Here is a 19,910-nt window from a genome sequence, read left to right as displayed (position 1 = left end):
CCTCTATCTCAGGGAGAAGGTTTACTGTGTAATTCACTTAAGCTATTGCTGTGTCGTTTTGGTCTTAAGGTACATTGAGGGTCTGTATTTAAGTTGGTTGCCCGATTTAGGGTTCTTCATCAAATGAATAAACAACAAAACAATTCCTAATCTCTTTCTTCTTCTCTTCTCTCTATCTCTAATCTCTTCTCTTATCTCTTCTCTTATCTCTTCTCCGCCATTAACGGCGCAATACCCTCTCTCCCTCATTATTTCTGGTTACGTTTCTATTTTGATAAGCTCCAAAGCTTATCATTGGTGCTTTCTTTGAGAGCTTTTCATGATGGCTCTATCAGAACTCGAGACATGGTATTCTATCGTGGGATTAAGAAACTCTATGCTAGAGATGGCTGCAAGTCTGAGTGTGGGAAATCCCTTCAAGGAATATATCTTAAATCTCCTCAAAGGACGATTTGGTGAAGACTACAAACGAGACATAATTTCTGGCTGGGACCTTCCTTCTCCACCGATGGCTGAAGAGCAAAAGGAGATGCAAGAGGGTCCAGGACCACAGCAGTCAAGCTTAGACAACCTATTTCCAGCAGAAAACTCAAAGATATCTCTGAGGAATTTCGTCGAGCAAGTGGTGGACCAGAAACAAGAAGTTTGGATGGTGGATTCTTTAACAGAAAATCATAAAAAGGATTTGAATGTTAACGATTCTGGACTTCTTCAACAGTCTCAAGATTGTTTTGAGCTTGTGAACCCTTTGAATCAGAATGCAGTGAGCAAAATTTCTCATGGATGCAATTTGTCGTATACTTTGCTGGTAAGGAAAAATCTGGGAGTGAGAAGGATCTCTGTCAACCGAAGATATCATAGAGCCCGTATAAAGAAATCCACCAAGTATAAACCATGACCTGATTTGGTGGAAGCTTGTCAAAGATATGGTATGTTCCTCGATTCTCCAAGTTTCAGAGTTTGTAAAGCTAATAGTCGTCTCCAACTGGGAAAAAATCGATTGTTGACCGAGGCGTGAAGCGAGGGAATCATCTCTTTAGTTATGATTTTCAACGACATGATCATATTACTTATCTTAGTCATGATGATCAGATTATGTTTGAAAATCGGAGTAGTTCAACTGAGTTTATTAAGGCTGCTAAAGAGTTGGAACATGAATACATGAGAGTAGTAGAGGTTGGGTTTCAAGGAACAACTGAGGGTGTAGATAAGGTCAGATTGGTTGCTCCACAATTGCTATGTTTTGCGTTTTCATGGGGTTCATATAGATGCCTGAGAAATGGGTCAAGTTATCCTAAGGAACTCGCTGCTCATCTTGAGTTGTATGTGTGGGATCCGGGCCAAGTTAAGATCTCCATAGAGCTCAGCCAGATCAGTAAAGTCAAAGAAAGGGTTCAAGGTACTTTATTTGTTCATGATTACAACTTGTTGATCGCAAAAGCTGATGTTGTTCATCAGATATCAATGGAAGTTGGTAACCATGAGAAACAAACCACAAGATTGTGTGTGGTTGGTAGCATGTTCGGGACTAAAATACGACTATTTGATTGTCCTCTCTTTAACCGAGTGTGGGAACCAGGTGGAATCTCAGCTGCACAAGTTGAACTAGACTGGTTAGTGGTTTGCTTTGGTCGTGATAGAATTGTTGATGATGCTATTCTTGGAGTTTGTAACGGCATTAAAGAACCAATTGATCATGGAAGAGCTACTCGCGTATGGGAGTTTGGTGGTTTAGAAGATAGACAACTTCTGTGGGATTGGTTAGAGAAGAATAGTAAACAGATTGAACTGGACANATGTCAAAGATATGGTATGTTCCTCGATTCTCCAAGTTTCAGAGTTTGTAAAGCTAATAGTCGTCTTCAACTGGGAAAAAAATCGATTGTTGACCGAGGCGTGAAGCGAGGTAATCATCTCTTTAGTTATGATTTTCAACGACATGATCATATTACTTATCTTAGTCATGATGATCAGATTATGTTTGAAAATCGAAGTAGTTCAACTGAGTTTATTAAGGCTGCTAAAGAGTTGGAACATGAATACATGAGAGTAGTAGAGGTTGGGTTTCAAGGAACAACTGAGGGTGTAGATAAGGTCAGATTGGTTGCTCCACAATTGCTATGTTTTGCGTTTTCATGGGGTTCATATAGATGCCTGAGAAATGGGTCAAGTTATCCTAAGGAACTCGCTGCTCATCTTGAGTTGTATGTGTGGGATCCGGGCCAAGTTAAGATCTCCATAGAGCTCAGCCAGATCAGTAAAGTCAAAAGAAGGGTTCAAGGTACTTTATTTGTTCATGATTACAACTTGTTGATCGCAAAAGCTGATGTTGTTCATCAGATATCGATGGAAGTTGGTAACCATGAGAAACAAACCACAAGATTGTGTGTGGTTGGTAGCATGTTCGGGACTAAAATACGACTATTTGATTGTCCTCTCTTTAACCGAGTGTGGGAACCAGGTGGAATCTCAGCTGCACAAGTTGAACTAGACTGGTTAGTGGTTTGCTTTGGTCGTGATAGAATTGTTGATGATGCTATTCTTCGAGTTTGTAACGGCATTAAAGAACCAATTGATCCTGGAAAAGCTACTCGCGTATGGGAGTTTGGTGGTTTAGAAGATAGACAGCTTCTGTGGGATTGGTTAGAGAAGAATAGTAAACAGATTGAACTGGACATTGCTGAGTTTTGGAGATTCAAAACATTTGATAATGAGTTTCTAGTGTCAAGCCAGAAGATACAGCAAAGTCATTACATGTTCGTAAATGGACCCAAGGAGAAGACACAAAAGCTAGATAGTGAGTGTAATGGGGTAATTTTGGAAGCTTTAGCATCGCTGCTACAGAACAATCAGCGCGTGTCACTCCATCTTGAGGACAAGATGGAACTTACAGGGGCGAGTAGTAGAAGGTGTGGATGGTTGGTCTTTGATAGAGGGAAAGAGGATAGAATCTCAGATGGTATTAGGTTGTGGAGCTTAATACAGAAGAATTATAAGATAAGTCTAGTGGGGTAACGAAATGGGACGTGAAAGAGTTGTGTGCTGAGTATAAAAAGGAGAGTAAGAGGCTGCAGTTACTCTTTATTTCAGAACATGCTAATCGTATTTGGAAACCTGGTGGAATTTCAGTTGATGAGATAAATAGTGATGCACGACGACAATGGATTGAAGCTCTCATAAAAGCTAGGATTCTCAAGATTATAGAGGAGTATTCTGAAAATCTTTTGGCTTCAACAGTGGCTTATGGATTCTTTCATTCTCCAAGACCGCTTGAGCTGTTCCTCTTCAAAATTTGTCCATGGAATTGGACGCCAATACCACTTGATCAACACAAAGAAGTCTTAGTAATGTCAGATGGATCTCCCTTAAGACCAAAACATTGCGAGAACATGAAGAACATTACGGTGGTTATTCAAGTAGAAGGAACAAGTGGTAGAGAATGTAGCTCAACAAAGGTAACTACGAGATCCCAACTTGAAGACAAGTTGGCTCTTCAGGACCGGAGTATTGATAGGTTAAGAATCTGGAGTGAATGGATGAAGAGGAAGCTGAGGGCAAAGGCAAGGAAGGTTGGAGCTTTGGTGAAGAGTTTACCGAAAGAAGACATAGGTAGGCAAGTGTGTGAGAGCCTCTATCTCAGGGAGAAGGTTTACTGTGTAATTCACTTAAGCTATTGCTGTGTCGTTTTGGTCTTAAGGTACATTGAGGGTCTGTATTTAAGTTGGTTGCCCGATTTAGGGTTCTTCATCAAATGAATAAATAACAAAACAATTCCTAATCTCTTTCTTCTACTCTTCTCTCTATCTCTAATCTCTTCTCTTATCTCTTCTCTTATCTCCTCTCCGCCATTAACGACGCAATACCTCTCTCCCTCATTATTTCTGGTTACGTTTCTATTCTGATAAGCTCCAAAGCTTATCAGTATCCCAAACAGGCGCGGGGTCCGAAGATGGTGGGTACGGTAACGACTTGCTTTGTGGCTGGATTACATATAACGAAGTTATTAAGATTATTAGTACCACAAGCGACGAAGCCGTTGATGGAAGGACACTTGGAGGCGTAATCCATGTACACAGAAGGTATTGTAATGTCTAGATTGGCGACCAAAGAAGAAGATGATGATGATGATTTCTCTTCCTCGTATGAAGTGGAGAAGATGAAGAGACGCTTGGCACTGTTAGTAAAAGTGATTGTGAAACGCGATTCTCGCATGGCGGAGAAGGAATCGACGAATATCTAGCTTCGGATGGTGGAAGACCACATCTTTGACACGCATCGGAACTTCATAAGAGACTTCGCCGGCAATCTAGTCAGTATCTCAATCTCTAGGTCATGAGGGATGCACGGATCTAGCTTGTCTTTCTCCTTGCGTTTCATGGCAGTTCCCCAAACAAAAACCTTTGGATTTCGACTCGGAACAAAAAAGGAGCTTTCTTTTGGTGGGTCTTCCTTCTTCTTCTGGAAACTTCGCAGGCAATCGAATCGATTCAATCGAGTCTCAAGCTTTAGAGATGATATAGATTGGTGGGGATGATAAACCAAACCAAACCGGAATTGATTTATGTGATAAACCGAGAGAATCTAATTTTTTTGCAATTACTGATTTTATTTCTTTTCTGATTAATTATTTTTGATTCCATTAATATAATAATCTATAGAGTAGAACCTCTATAAATTAATACTCTTTAAATTAATATTCGCTATAAATTAATAAATTCTTCCGGTCCCGAGTTGGGCCGGTGTAAAAAATGACACATTTCGATAAAATAATAAGATAATAATTTTTTTGGAAATTCTATGTAAAAATACGGTCCCATCAATATCATAAATTAATAATCAAGTAAACTAAATATATATATATAATAGTACATATATATCTAAGAAAATCTAGTGAGATATGATTTATATTATTGTTTCCCTATCTAAAAAAATCTAGTGAAATATGATTTTATTGTTGTTTGCCTATTTTTGAATTTGCATTCTTGTTAGAGCTCATCTCTCATATTTTTTACTGTTATCTTTCCAAATCGCATCTAAAAATTGTGAATATCCATAGATGCAATAATTGTTTCTTTAGTAACTGGTTTTAAAGATAACGTAATATCTTCTTCGACTTCATCATTACCATGAAAGATAGTAGTAGCAATTTCTTCTAAACTCTAAACTTCTAACATTTATCATTTTTACTTAGATAATCTAGTAAACAATTGACATTCATCCTATTACGATAACTAAGATTATAAATTCAAAAAATCTTTAAAAGTGTGAATGATAACAAAAGTATCTTATTTTGTAATATAAAATTTCTAAAATTATGAAAATAAGAAAATCTCTTCATAAATTAAAACCTCTATAAATTAATAAAATTTCATGGTCCCGACCTTATTAATTTATAGAGGTTTTACTGTACTAGTATTTTTGCATTACTTTTTGCTCAAAAATACTTGTTGGAAAGATTTTGTATTTAATGCAATTGACTTTAATATTAGTTACCAAAAATTTTAAAATTAATCATAAGTAAGATTTTTGAAAAAAGGATTTCTGTCTACCTCATTTAAACATAAATATATGATTCTCTTTCATTTTATTTGAATTTATATTTAAATTATCATGAATTATTCTATAATACATTTAGTTAATAAAAATTGTGAATTTTTTCTTACATATGATGTAAAAAAAAAAAATTTAAACGGACATATATTACTCAATAGATGAATAAAAAAATACGGGTACAATATCCCACATCATCTAAAAAACTAGGGAATAGTTCAGATTCATACTATAAAAGAGACCAAAATGATTAAGAATACAAATGAGTAGAAAGCTTAATTTATCAGGCATTCAAACTTTAAAACTTTTATTTGGTTTATTCCGGTTCATGGAATGCTATAAATATCAGGCATTCAAACTTAAAAAACTATTATAAGTATTTAAAACTTTTATAAAATTAAATATTATAAATATTTATATTTTATAAAACATATAAATATTAAAAATATTTATCTTTTTAGAAAGTTAAACTTTATAATATATTAATACAATTTAAAAGCTTATGAAATTTCAAATATTATAAATATTTAAACTTTATAAGAAGTTTAAATATTATAAATATTTCAACTTTTAAAAAAGTTAGAAGACCTTTAAAATATTAATAATATATTTAAACTATTACAAAACTTCAAATATGAGAAATACTCAACCGTTTTAAGAATTCTAAGTATTATAAATATTTAAACTTTATAAGAAGAGCCAATCTTATAAAATGTAAATGGTTATAATCTTAATAAATAACATATCAACTCAATCTAATATTTATAATACAAAAAAATAAATATTAAAAATTAAGATGATATAATGCAAGTTAAAATATCTTGGGACGGGGTTATATAGCGAGACGGGTTTTGTCGATATTTATATAAATTGAAAAAATCATTAATTTGGTGTTACACGGGTAAAACATCATTTCATTATTTTGTTAACACTATTGGTATCAGAGAATAGATATATCTAATTAAATTGATTAAATAAATATTATGTAAAAAATAAATTATATTACGGTATTATATAGTTTAAACTATAAAATTAACAATTATTATATAATTATTTAACCAATAAATACAACTTATAATTTAAATATTTTAATTATAAATAATTTGTCTCGCGGTGTACTGCGGGTCCTAATCTAGTAATAATAATAATTCGATGTTTTATTTGATTGAACACGAATATCACCCTAGATCATACTGATTTAAACGTATTCCTTGGTTTAGTTCCGTTGAACTATTTCCTAACATTACATGTTATCAATACACTCATTTAAAGCAAATCAATTTTTTCACTAAATATATTAAAATATTCAAATTTAAAATATTTTATTTATATTCAAATACTCAAGGTATGTAATAATATTCAAACTAGGTAACAATCCGCTCTATGTGCGAGAAAAATCTATACAGAGAAAATTAGTGTTATGAGTAAAATTATTTTCAAGGATGTAAATTTTTTTTGTGTATAAACAAAATTTATAACCCGTGAAAATATGTTTAGATCAAACTACTATGTATCAACTAAATATATAATCCACTTTTCTTCGATCTATATAAGATTTTTTTTTTGGTTTATTATTTTTTTTTTGTGTAAGAATATGTTTTACACGTGAAATATTATACCAATAGTTTTAAATAAGTCAATTGCCTATTATTGTGATAATTTTATTTTGAAAAATTTAAATATGTGAATAGTTATCAGTTTTTTTAATAGGTGAATAAATTCGGGTTTTGAAAATATTTTAGATCTAATAATGTTATATTTTAATAATTAAGTATGTAAAAAAATGATTAAAATAAATTTTAAAATTAAAATATTTGATTTTTAATTAATTGAAAAGGAATATTCCTTAATCATTCAATAGCAATTATGTGTAAATATCTATAAAAATGAGAGCAATAAATTCATTGGTGTCTCGAGCTCTCTAACGATGACACATCAACATTTTCTTGAGAATGCTTCTATTAATATAGTAGGTTTTAACACGCGGTACACCGCGGGGAAATATATATATATATATATATATTCATATTAAATTTTTATAATTTATAATTTAGTATTTCAATTATATTATTAGGTATTTTGGTGTTATATCTATATATATAACATTTTTTTTTTTACGGTTTTTATCGAGTATTAAAGTTATGTGATTAAACTTTTGGTCGTCCTAGATCTAACCCGTAAAACATATATAATTTAGTAAAAAAATTATTGTTGTTTATTGAGTGCAACTAAACAATTAGAAGGTATCAAATGATATTAATATTTCTATTTAACTAATCATAGATCAGACTAATTTCAATTCTAACCCGTTTAAACATTTGATCGGTGAGCTCTTAAAATAAATGTTATTTTGTATTGGTGCGCTTTAAATAGTTATACGAATATATGATACAGAGAAATACTTTGAAAATCGGTTGTATCATTTAAATTTAAGAGATTATAACATCTCTAAAGATAATTTTAGAGATTTTATGGGTTAAAACTTTAATGGTTAGAGTTGTTTTTGGAAAACGCGACATGTATAGATGTTGTTAAGATTTTATGGCAAGAAACGTAATAAATGTTGGTCAATTTTAGAAGTTTTAGTAATTGAGTTTCTGTGAAATGTTATTTTTGAAGGGTTAATATTGTAAATAAAAATTTACATAAGCAAAACTAAAAAGGCATAACACAAAATGTACTTCAAAAATATTAATATAGATAGAGGATTTTAACAAAAATTACATATTATAATTGATATGGTTTGGTTTATGTGATAAACCGAGCAAATCTAATTTCTGCAATTATTGATTTTATTTCTTTTCTGATTCATTACTTTGATTGTATTGAAAAAAAAAACAATGTTTTCTTTGATTAAACACGAATATCACCGTAGATCATACTGATTTAAACGTGTTCCTTGGTTCAGCTTCGTTGAACCATTTCCCAACATTTTATTTTTTGATTAAGTTAATTGCTCCAACTCTCATTCCTGCTAAATAGTGTCATCAGGTCACTTAACAAAACTTTTCTTGTTAGCTTCAGTTCAAATCAAATGATGCAAGAATGAGAACTTTTAAATATCTCACCATCTGAGTTTATACTTGGTACATATGGAGAAGGCAGGTCTTGAAATTGCCAGATTTTTCGAATATGGAAACCGACAATAGCTATCAAAGTCAGTAAAATGTATCATTACCTTAACTTGTTAATGTAAAAATTCGGTAATTATGGAAAGTTTATGGATTCTCCCTTGTCTACAAAAGATTTAACGATGCCTATTGTACAAAGAAAAATACTTTTCACTTCTAGGGTGAACCTTTGAATCCATTCCCTCCCCTCTCAACCAATCAGAATATTCTATCTAATATTTTATTTAAAAAATAAATCAAAATTAAATTAAAAGGCAAAACAAATTAAAGAAACCAATTCTGTATACTTTTAATTAAGGAAAATTAAATATTGGCTTGATTTAGATTTTTAAAATTATAACAAAATTATGTGTCGGTTTGGTTTTAAAATAAGGTGATTAGAGTTTAGATTTTACAATGAAAACAATTATGTGTCTGTTTGAGTTTACAAATGAAGTGTTAGGATTTAGATTTTACAATGAACGAAATTATATATCGTTTTGGGTTTACAATGAGGTGGTTAGGGTTTAGATTTTTTCAATTAGAACGAAATTATATGTCGGTTTGGGTTTACCAAATGAGGTAGTTAGAGTTTAGATTTTACAGTTAGAACAAAATTATATGTCGGTTTGGGTTTACAAATAAGATGGTTAGACTTTAGATATTTTACAACTCCTAACCATGTTAGGTTTACAAATAACATGGTTAGAGTTTAGATTTTATAATTAGAATGAAATTACATATCGGTTTAAGTTTATAAATGAGATGATTTAAAGTTTTTAATTTTATAATAATGAATACTCCCAGATTTTATTTCTTTATTTTATAAGAGATGAATGAAGAGAGTTTGTACAAGAACAATATTCTTAATACTTTTAGTTTCCAATGAAAACAGGTGTAAACGAAGTGGCGTATAACAGCGAAAAAGGGCTCATGACAGTCAGAGGTGACGTAGAACCTACGGCTCTGGTTCGTAAACTTAATAAATGTGGCAAAAAAAACAGAGCTCTTCTCGGTTAAGTACCAGATTGAAGATGATGATCTAAAGAGCGACGATGAAGATGGCACTTTTTAATTAATTTTCGTTTGTTGTTTGAATATGTAACTAATAAGAAGCTGACAAATGTTAAAATAAAAGATTTCTGGTTAGGAGACCACCATTGTGGATGGTCTAATCAATTTAGACTAAGAGTTGTTATAGTGTAAGAGTAGGTAGCATAACATTGCTTGTAGAAGTAGTGAGTCAAGTACCTAGAATTATGGTCTAGTGGAAAGTCATGATTAGAGACTATATAAGTGAGTGTAGTGCAGCAAGTGGAGAGAATCACTGTGTGTGTTGTGTTTGTAACAAAGTATCCTTGTGATCCGAAATATTAATGTAGAAGATTTAAAAAAAAATTTCTCTCTTACTAGTAGTTTATTAATTTGTGTTCTTACGAGTGATGTGCTTCTGTTATCAAGAGAGAATAAAAACAGAGCACAAAGGAGAAACTAGAGGAGATATGGTGAGCCTCTGAGTGAAACAGAGGAGAAACATGAAAATGCAACAGGGAATCGCAAAGGTATCTTTTTATTTATTTTTATTTTGGGGGTCTTCTTTGCAAAGACAGGATCAATACTAGGTCATTGCTTGCCACTTGCCAGAATCTTCCACAGCAAGTAAAGAGTTGTGTTCAATACTAAAATCACCAGAAATAAGACTAGAAAAGAACACTTGAAAATATAAGCAACGCTAAACATTCACATGTCAGCAAATGCAAATCATGAGTCCTACTAAAGTTTGTCAAGCTCTTAAATCAAGATCCTACTATAACAAAAAAAAAAAAATCAAGATCCTTAGAGAAAAGGATACATAAAACAGATCATAGAGAGGCAATACTTTCGACGTGTTGGGGTGAGATGGAGACGTAACATTGCCCTGTGATTCTGTAACGGCGCCTAAACTCTTCATCGTCAGCAATTCCTAGTAGCCAAACTCTTCTCATGTCTTTTCTATCAACATTGTAGTAAAAAATGTAGTATGGTTGAACATCATTTGAGAGTCGTTTTGGTGCGAAAATGATTTCACCAGCTTTGTTAGTGCCCGGGGAAGTGATATTCCTACCCATCCCCAAAGAGAAAGGAAGCTCAAATGTTTGCTTGGACCAATCATGTGTCGTCACATCTTCTAGTATCCATAAATCAAAACTACGGAAATCAGCATGAGGATGTCTTGCAACGGAAGCTAGCTTGGCTTTGTATTCTATGAGAATAGATTCACCCTCCCAGCAAACAACAGCCATAGGCGCTTTGATAAAGCTCAGCCTCTCATATCTAACATCAAAACACACAATCACCGGACTTTTGGTTCGGGTTGGGGTCCAAGCAGCATAATACACGAACCCATTGATACATTTTGATTTGGTAACAGTGAAATGAGGCGGGCTGGTAAACCTATTGCGTGTCCATGAAGATTCTCCTCCTCCAAGTGTTAAAACCTCGTACACTAGAGAATCATGAGGCTGATGAGGATAAGACACCATGGTCAATGCTTTGAATTGATCTCCAACAGGATCGTATCCCCAGGATGTGCGTGCCCCGGCACATGGTAGGGTAGTGAATTTGTTGGTGCTGGGGTTACAGACAATGAACGGAAAACTGCTAATACACCCGATTAAGCCATGGACAGATTGACAGGAGGAGGCGTTAGACAAGTACACTGAAGGTATTGTCATATGGAAAGTGGTTGCCAAAGAAGAAGATTTCTCATCCTCGTAGGAAGACGAGAAGACGAAGTGACGAACAAACGCCAGTCATTAACCATGGCTTGTGAACCGCAGCAGAAAGTGATTGAAAAGACATAGCGTAGTAAGAATTGACGAACCTTTGGTTTCGGATGATGGAAGACCACGTCTTTGACACGCATAGAAACTTCATAAGAGACTTGGCAGGCAATCTAGTGAGTATAGCCTCCTCTAGGTCAAGAGGGATGGGATTTGCCTCAATACGTTGTCTCTTCTCGCGTTTCATGGCGCCTAGCCGCCTACCAAAAAACAAACTGTAGATTCGACTCGGCAAAGGAAGTTCTGAGCAGAGGAGTTATGTCAAAAGGGAGTTTTTTTTTTTTTTTTTTGATGAGTAATGAGTTTATACTTAAGATCTGGGGAGCAAACCTTTCATTGTTGTTTTCTTATGTTGTATTATACTGGTTCTTTAATAATACCCTTTATAATAAAACGGAAGTACACAATATTGAAGTACACAACATTGTTTTGTTTTGTAGACTATATAATTTTAATAAGTTGGTTACAAATAGGTTATAAATTAATTTGTTACAGTTAAATAGTGGATACAACCATAATTGTTTCCAAAAATTTTAAAGGGGATATTCCAAATTGATAGATTAAATGGTTACCAAAAATCTTAAAGAAAATATTTTAAATTGATAGATTAATTGATTACAAGATAAATAGTGGGTGCAACCAAAATAATTTATTTTTGGAAGCACATTGTTTTCAAAAATCTTAAAGAGAATATTCCAAATTTATTTTCGGCAGATTTTATTGCTAGACTACATTGTTAACAAACTTATTAAAGATAATAAAAATATATTATAAAGCATAAAAAAGAATAAAATCTTGGTAATTCATCACACTTAATCGTGATTTGTTATAGCACAGATCAATAAAATGTCACTATAATATAAAAAAAATCAAAAAAAGATTTCTTGCTAGAGCACCGTTTTAAATTTCAAAAAATATGATCTCTCAGATTAAATTAAAGTTTGGAATAATGTTGTTTGGTAGGATTTCTCGGTTAAGATGATTTTAACAAACATATGTTACATATTTGATCATAAAATTAATATGCAGTATACTATGGGTTAAGTCATAGAATTAACAATTAAAATACATTATATAATTTTAAACACTAAACAAATAAAATAAAATTAACAAATAAAAATTTAAATTTTTTTATCACAACTTAATATGTGGTATAGATTTTACAAAATAGATATTATTTTCATAAGTCATATTCATCATATGATTTCATGGCATAATCTCCTATTAAAAAACAAAAACTTAGAAAAAAAATCATATATACGATATTTTCAATAAAAATTACAATATAAACAAAAAGAATTTTAATCTGTGCTATAGCACGGATCATATTCTAGTACAACTTTAAGAGAGAAAACAAAAACAAATAAAACTAGGTTAAATCCCAGCCGTTTGGGAGGGTTCAATTCCTTTTTTTCTTTCCTGTTCATGATAAATCTTCAAAGATTACGTGGATTATTTTCACCCGATCGATGTGAATATTATTAGGTAGTCAAACATAATTTTATTTATGATGTCCAACCTAATTCTCATGTCAAATCCATTTGGGCTTGGTTTACGGTCTAATATTGTTGTTTAATGTTTTCACTTTTCATTGATAAATTTTATACAATATTAGTCTATAGATCAAATACTAGCAAATCTAAATATAGTTGATGTGACTTGTTTATGATCAAAGACTAGCAAAACTAAATAGTTGATGTGACTTGTTTATGTACAGTTGAAGACTATTTGGTCTAATGTGCTTTCTCCAAAGTCTAATGGCATATAAACCTTAAAGAGTAATACTAAAGATGCGTGCGTGAGAGTTGTATTCCAACTCTTGTCGTCTGATAGTACAAAATATCTTGAAAATACGAATATTATGCCACTAATGTAATACTAATATGTTTGAATCAAAAATAGAGGGGGAGAGAGGTGAATTAAATAGCTTTGTGTAAGTCTCTCTCACCGACGCTTCTTTCCTTCTCCATGTCTTGATCGTCTTGGAGCTTCGTCTTCTTCTTCACTTTCACTCTCTTCGTTTCTTAAACTGTTCCGACCTCGAACTGCTCCATGTCATGTGAATGTGATGCATCCTGATTTTGTTGATCCGTCCCCACTCCTGTCTCCTCGCTTCTCTCAGGTGTTGGTTGGGCCAGGACGTGCTGATGATGTTGCTGGTGGATAATACATCGTTGTTGTTCCCGGATCAGATATGATACTCTCATCTTTTTGCCAATCATCTTTCCCGATTAAGCCACTTTGCTAATTCTCCGGCTCTCGTTCCTGCTAAATAGTGTCATCAGGTCACTTAACAAAACTTTTCTTGTTAGCTTCAGTTCAAAACAAATGATGCAAGAATGAGAACTTTTAAATATCTCACATCTGAGTTTGAATTGACTTGGTACATATGGATGGAGAAGGCAGGTCTTGAAATTGCCAGATTTTTCGAATATGGAAACCGACAATAGCTATCAAAGTCAATAAAATGTATCATTACCTTAACTTGTTATTGTAAAAATTCGGTAATTATGGAAAGTTTATGGATTCTCCCTTTGTATATAAAATATTTAACGATGCCTATTAATACAAATCTTCTTTTTCTCCATTGAGTTTCAGTTTAGGGTTTCTTCTTCTTCTTCTTTTCACCAAGCTTCCTTCACAATGGCGGACCCAAACCAATCCGTCCGGGTACTTCTTCCTCTCTCTCTCAATCTCTCAATCTATCTATCTATCTATCTATCTATCACTCTCTCTCTCTCTTTAGTTGCTAATTAATGATTTAGCTGTGTAAATCTTGCAGACTTGCATACTAAAAGTCGATCTAAAGTGTTGCACCGGTTGCCAAAAAAGAGCAGGCATCAAGTTGAAGAGTATCTCTGGTAATAAGAAAAAGTCCAACTTACTTTTGAAGTGCTTCTTGACTCATATATATAAGTCTTATAACATGAGATAATTCTTAGTACTTAGTTTTCAATGAAAACAGGTGTAAACGAAGTGGAGTACAACAGCAAAAAAGGACTCATGACAGTCACAGGTAACGTTGAACCTATGGCTCTGGTTCGTAAACTTAATAAATGTGGCAAGAAAACAGAGCTCTTCTCAGTTAAGTACCAGATTGAAGATGATGATCTAAAGAGCGACGATGAAGATGGCACTTCTTCTTCTTCTTCTTCTTCTTCTTCTGACTCTGCTAGTTCATGTTATGATCCTAAACCCATGGAAAGTGAATTGCTAGAGAAGATGAAGCAGAAGAATAAGAGAGGGCTACGAAAAAAACTTTCTTTTCTATTCTGTTTGACCAGTAAATCAAAGGTTGTACAGCCTTTACCGATGCGAAACCGAAACTGGCATGTCCCATCAAAGTTTCAGAATGGTCCATCGCAGTTGTGGCCTCCGCAACCGTTGATGCCCTATTCACAAGTGATGCAACCACAACAACCACAAGTTCCAAAGAAGCAGTGAAGGTACCAGAGAAGGTCTAGCTTGAGTTCAGGGCTTTACTCAACCGGGTCTCTTTTAACTATACTATTTTGTGTTAGGAGACATTCACAAGATAATATCAGTATTTAACATTTTCTTCCTTTTTAATAAAAGATAATTTATGAGAGTATTGGGACCAATGTGCGGACACTTTATAATAGATAAACAATGTGACACTGTCTGCTAACAAGTCGAACCAGGCAGTGCCGGCTTAAACATATTAGATGTCTCTAGGCAAACTAAAAAAAATGCCCCTTAACCTATAGAAAAACTTATTGATTTTTTTTAGATCTCTTTGGTTCATATAATTTTTTTTTTGTGTCATTTTCTAGCTTATAAACTTTTTTTTTTTGCGCCTCTTTCTAGCTTACAAAGTTTTTTGTGTGCCTCTTTAACTTACAAATTTTTTTTTTGTGCTCCTTTTTAGCTTACAAAGTTTTTTTTTGTGTATTTTTTAGATTATAATTTTTTTTTTGCCCCTTTCTAGCTTACAAAGTTTTTTTTTCCTGTACCTTTTTAACTTACAAATTTTTTTTTGTACTCCTTTTCTTATATACGTATATGCAGTCGCACTGCCCGCCCTCCTAGTCAACCAGGTCAAAATGCCGAAATACGTACGTTTCATAAATGCTTTTTCTTTGTCGTCGTAATACGAACGAGTGGTAGTGCATATGTGATGCCAACAAAAAAAATTTCTACTCTCTAGACTCTAGTCATCGAAGACCCTAAAAAGGTAAAATAAGAACTATATTTGTCTGCATATTATATAAATCTTTTGTTGATGATATGTACATGAATATGAAGGAGACATGTGCTTACGTATTGAGAGTGAACTTAGCAGAGATCCCAACAAGTATTTGTAAAGATTCTACTATCAAATAAGTCCTGATCAGAGAGTGAACTTAAAAAAAACACCACTCAGCTGCGTCTATACTCTAGGGAAGAATGTTTTGATTGCAAAACGTAAAATGTTCCAATTAATCTAACAATTAAAAGAAAAACAGAACAAAAAGAAGAATAAGACATTTATAATTTTTGAGCAAGGATTCTGTACCCATCATAAAAATTAATCACTATAGAGTAGACTATGGGTTTAGAAAAAATAAATTTGAGCAAATCCCATAGTATCAAACCAATTAGTTTGGTACATAAAAATCAACACAAATATGTTGAGTAGGAAAAAACAAAGAGGGTCATATCCGTGAATTAAAAATGTTTACAAAAACCTAATATTTTCAACATGTTCTGGTGATATATAGACGTTACATACATCTTTTCCAATTCCATAACAGTGCCTAAAACTTTCATCATCAGCAATTCCTTCAAGCCTAACTCTTCTAATGTTGCTTGTTTCTACATGGTAGTAGAAAATGTAGAAGGGTTGAAGATGGTAGCGTGACAAGATTTTTGGGGCTAGAATGATCTCCCCAACCTTGTTAGTGCCTGGAAAAGACAACTGAAAACCCCCAACATAATCCCACAGAGAAAATGGAATCTCACATGTTTGTTTTGACCATTCGTGTTTCTCCATGTCTTCTAACACCCACAAATCAAAACTATGGAAACAAGCCAAAGGGTATCTTACGATGGAAGCTAATTTCCCTTTGTATTCCATCAAAATCGAATCATTCCACCATCCTACGACATCCCTAGGTGCTTTGATAAAATTTATCTTCTCTGATCTAACATCAAAACAAACGATCACTGGATTCATATTTACTTTTGGAGTCCAACCACCATAATACACAACCCCGTTGATGCATACTTTCATAGTTAGAGGGGAATAAGGTGGAACATTGTTGTTACCTCTGATTTGCCTCCATGAATATTTTTTTTTATCACCTTTTAGAGTTAGCACCAAGTGCTCTACACTATCATTATTAGGTATGCGAGAAGAAATGAGTGACAAAGCTTTGAACTGATCATCCACCGGATCGTACCCTAAACATTTGCCTCTCATATCAGGAGCGCGGCGTGAGGGTAAGCTTGGTAAGACAATGACTTGTCTGGTGCTAGGGTTACATACCATGAACCCACCTACAAGTGAACAGCCTATGAAGCCACGGACGGAAACACACCTTGACGCAGGGTTGCTACAAACGCTTAAACATGGTATTGTCATATGGTGATTGGTTACTAAAAAAGAAGATTCATGTCCCTCGTGTGAAGACGAGAAGAAGAACAAGCGCTTCTCCTCACGCTTGGCGAATATACCGTTGGTGAAAGCGACTATAAACCGTGGTCGTGTCGAGGAGATTGAGTAGAAGGAATCGATGAACACTTGGCTACGGATAATGGAAGACCACGACTTAGAAACGGATTTGAACTTCATAAGAGACTTGGCTGGCAACCTGGTGAGAATCTCCACTGTTAGATCAAGAGGGATATGATCTATCTCCTTGCGTTGTTTCATGATGACGGCTGCCCTAGAATCTTCTACTTGTTTTGTTTTGTAAATTGTAAAGAAGAGATCAGAGGGAAAATTATAAAGACACAACATAAGTAACTCCACTTGCTCTCTGTTTCACCAGATATCTCAGCTTAATAGGCTTTACTTGGTCCAAGCCCAAACCGAGTGGGAAGCCCAAACCGTCATATCTCTTGTAGCTTGCTTGTGATTCAGGCTTTCTCTTCACATCATCACTGTTGCCATAGTTCTGCTCGGATTAGGTTGCAAACTCAAATCCATGCACTTAGGATTAGGGTTGCAGAACACTGAGAAACTTCAATGACTAACATTTATGTAGTTCTTAAATCTTCTACCTCAATAATTACTCTTTTCCGGGATCTGATTTTTACTCTGTACTACTCACTACACGATAACCTAACCTTATTGATAGAGAAGGCTTTTATGTTTAGGAAAGACCTATTACTTGGAAGAAGAAAAAAAAAACTCACTAATGCAATCTCATATAGCTCCATAGAGAAACAATAGAAATGATACACATACAGAATTTTGAAAAACAAAACTCGAGTTTCAGAGAATCTTGAAAGAATAGTTTCGGGTACCTAAAAAAAAAGAGATATACCAGACTGATACTCCGGAACAGGTCATCCAGTGAGAAATTAGCAAAGCTCGTGAGAATCTTTAAAGGAATACTGAGATCATGGTGCATCAGTCTCCATGTTGTCCACAGATAGAAGTTCTTGGAAGTAATGCATCATTTCCTGTAACGCATCATTGTCTTCAGCTGCATCTGATATCGCATTGTCCACCGGTTCTTCCATAATTTCTTCAATGTCCCTCATTGGCTGATCTTCAGCTACACCATCACCAAAGGTGCCCATAAGAGGTTGAGATTCATCAAACGGTTGAGCTAGAGTCGAATCATCTCCAGGGTTATAAACCATGTGACTCACAACCACAAGAGATTGTTGAGAAGGGAGGCGGTATTCGTACTGATGCCATCCACAGTGCCTGTTTTGCTTGTCTATGAAAATCATCTTTTTGCTTTTCCCCGATCGTCTGACCTTCCTCAAGAATCGCAGTGCTCTTTCTGTGCACCCATCTCCCGTTTTTGTTCCCTGTGCCCACAGTTCGCTTAATCTTGTTCGCTGATCCTTTGCATTTCCTTGTTACGAAGTACCAGTATTCTCCTTGGTGAAAGTAGTCGTTCGGATTGTGGTCGAGCAAATCAGGATGCTTTTCATACACGTCTAGGTCTTCGATGAGACAGCTATCAATCCTAGCATCGTTGATCTCCGGTTCTAGAAATTCTCTCATCACCTCATTGTCTTTGGGACAGAATCGAACACATTTTGGTAAAACAAGTTCGGCGGCCATAGCTGAAAACAAAAAAAAAATCAATGTAAAAATCAACAATGACATTATTTTGGTATACCATACAAACTTTCACCGTGAAAGTTTCACGGAGTCTTGATTAAAGAAAAAAAAAAAACAAAACTTGCAGCAAAACAGAGAAATACTTAAGACTTCGCCTAATACTCAACACAGTTTCAAAGAATCTTGAAAGAAGTAAACCTTAAAACAAGAATACCTCTGGCTCTACGAAATAGTTTGCTGAGACTGTGCTATTGAAACGGAAGCGACGAAGACTCGAGAGGCCAAGGACAAAGACTATCGGCTAAAGCAGTATCGCCGTAAAGTGAGGAGTTAAGCGACGGAGATTGTTGAAAGAGAGACGTTGAAGAAAGAATGATGTTGTAAGTGAGGGGAATTAACGCCGCCGTTGGAAGAAGATACGTCGTCGAGTAGCGCCGCCGTTGGCAAGAAGATACGTCGTTGGAGTGCGAAAACCCGAATTGTTCGACGACGGCGGATATGATTCTGTTGCGTGCTGTGACGGAGGAGATGCGGCGCAAGATACTCCGGTGGCGGAGTTAAGGAGAAGAAGAAGAGATGATCATCGGAGAATCAACTCGGTGGTGAAGTTGTAACAGAGAGAAGTGAATCGATCTTGGAGTCTGTTAAAAGTTCGTTACGAGCTACAGTAACTCAATTATATATATATACCTGCTTAAATCATGATGGGTCGTATCGGTTTGGTTAAAGCAAACCGGTCAAACATATATATATATATATTGATTAACTGAAAAGCTTCCTTCAAATACATATATTTTTTTCCTATTCTTTTGGTTCGATACTAAATTGGTTCAGAAATAATTAAGAATATGAATGAGATCAATACCGGGATTTAAGACTTTATTTGTTTTACTACCCGAGTACAAAGATGTTGAAAACAAATTATTAGTTTTTTGGGTGGGATTTTTATCATCACCTTGCTATTAGTTTTTTTTTACTTATTGAGTTGAGTGAATTATTATGATAACAATGCATTACTTTTTTTTGAGATGATGTTTTCGAAATTGGATCGGAAGCCGAATAATTAGTGTTTGGGTCACGGTTCAATATGGTCTGATTGAATCGAACCCGGTGAAACTGTCTAAATACGTTTCATAAGTGCTTTTTCTTTGTCGTAATACGAACGAGTAGTAGTGCTAGCTA

The 19,910-nt window shown here is 34.2% G+C and overlaps 3 protein-coding genes across 3 annotated transcripts; 1 reads left to right on the top strand and 2 right to left on the bottom strand.

Annotated features, from left to right (window-relative positions):
* Window positions 10,523-11,669, bottom strand: LOC104759567 (F-box protein At1g30790-like). Its single transcript, XM_010482474.1, has 2 exons — window positions 11,444-11,669; window positions 10,523-11,358 (listed from the first exon to the last, which is right to left on the bottom strand). The coding sequence occupies exons 1-2, from the start codon at window positions 11,667-11,669 to the stop codon at window positions 10,523-10,525; spliced, it is 1,062 nt and encodes a 353-aa protein (XP_010480776.1).
* On the top strand, window positions 14,126-14,926 carry LOC104759566. Its single transcript, XM_010482473.1, has 3 exons — window positions 14,126-14,152; window positions 14,265-14,343; window positions 14,448-14,926. The coding sequence occupies exons 1-3, from the start codon at window positions 14,126-14,128 to the stop codon at window positions 14,924-14,926; spliced, it is 585 nt and encodes a 194-aa protein (XP_010480775.1).
* On the bottom strand, window positions 16,161-17,357 carry LOC104759565 (F-box protein At1g30790-like). Its single transcript, XM_010482472.1, has one exon. The coding sequence runs from the start codon at window positions 17,355-17,357 to the stop codon at window positions 16,161-16,163; it is 1,197 nt and encodes a 398-aa protein (XP_010480774.1).

The sequence above is a fragment of the Camelina sativa genome, chromosome 17 (assembly GCF_000633955.1).
Source record: "Camelina sativa cultivar DH55 chromosome 17, Cs, whole genome shotgun sequence".
In the NCBI taxonomy this organism is placed as follows: domain Eukaryota; kingdom Viridiplantae; phylum Streptophyta; class Magnoliopsida; order Brassicales; family Brassicaceae; genus Camelina; species Camelina sativa.
This window is presented reverse-complemented; position numbering and strand designations above follow the sequence as displayed.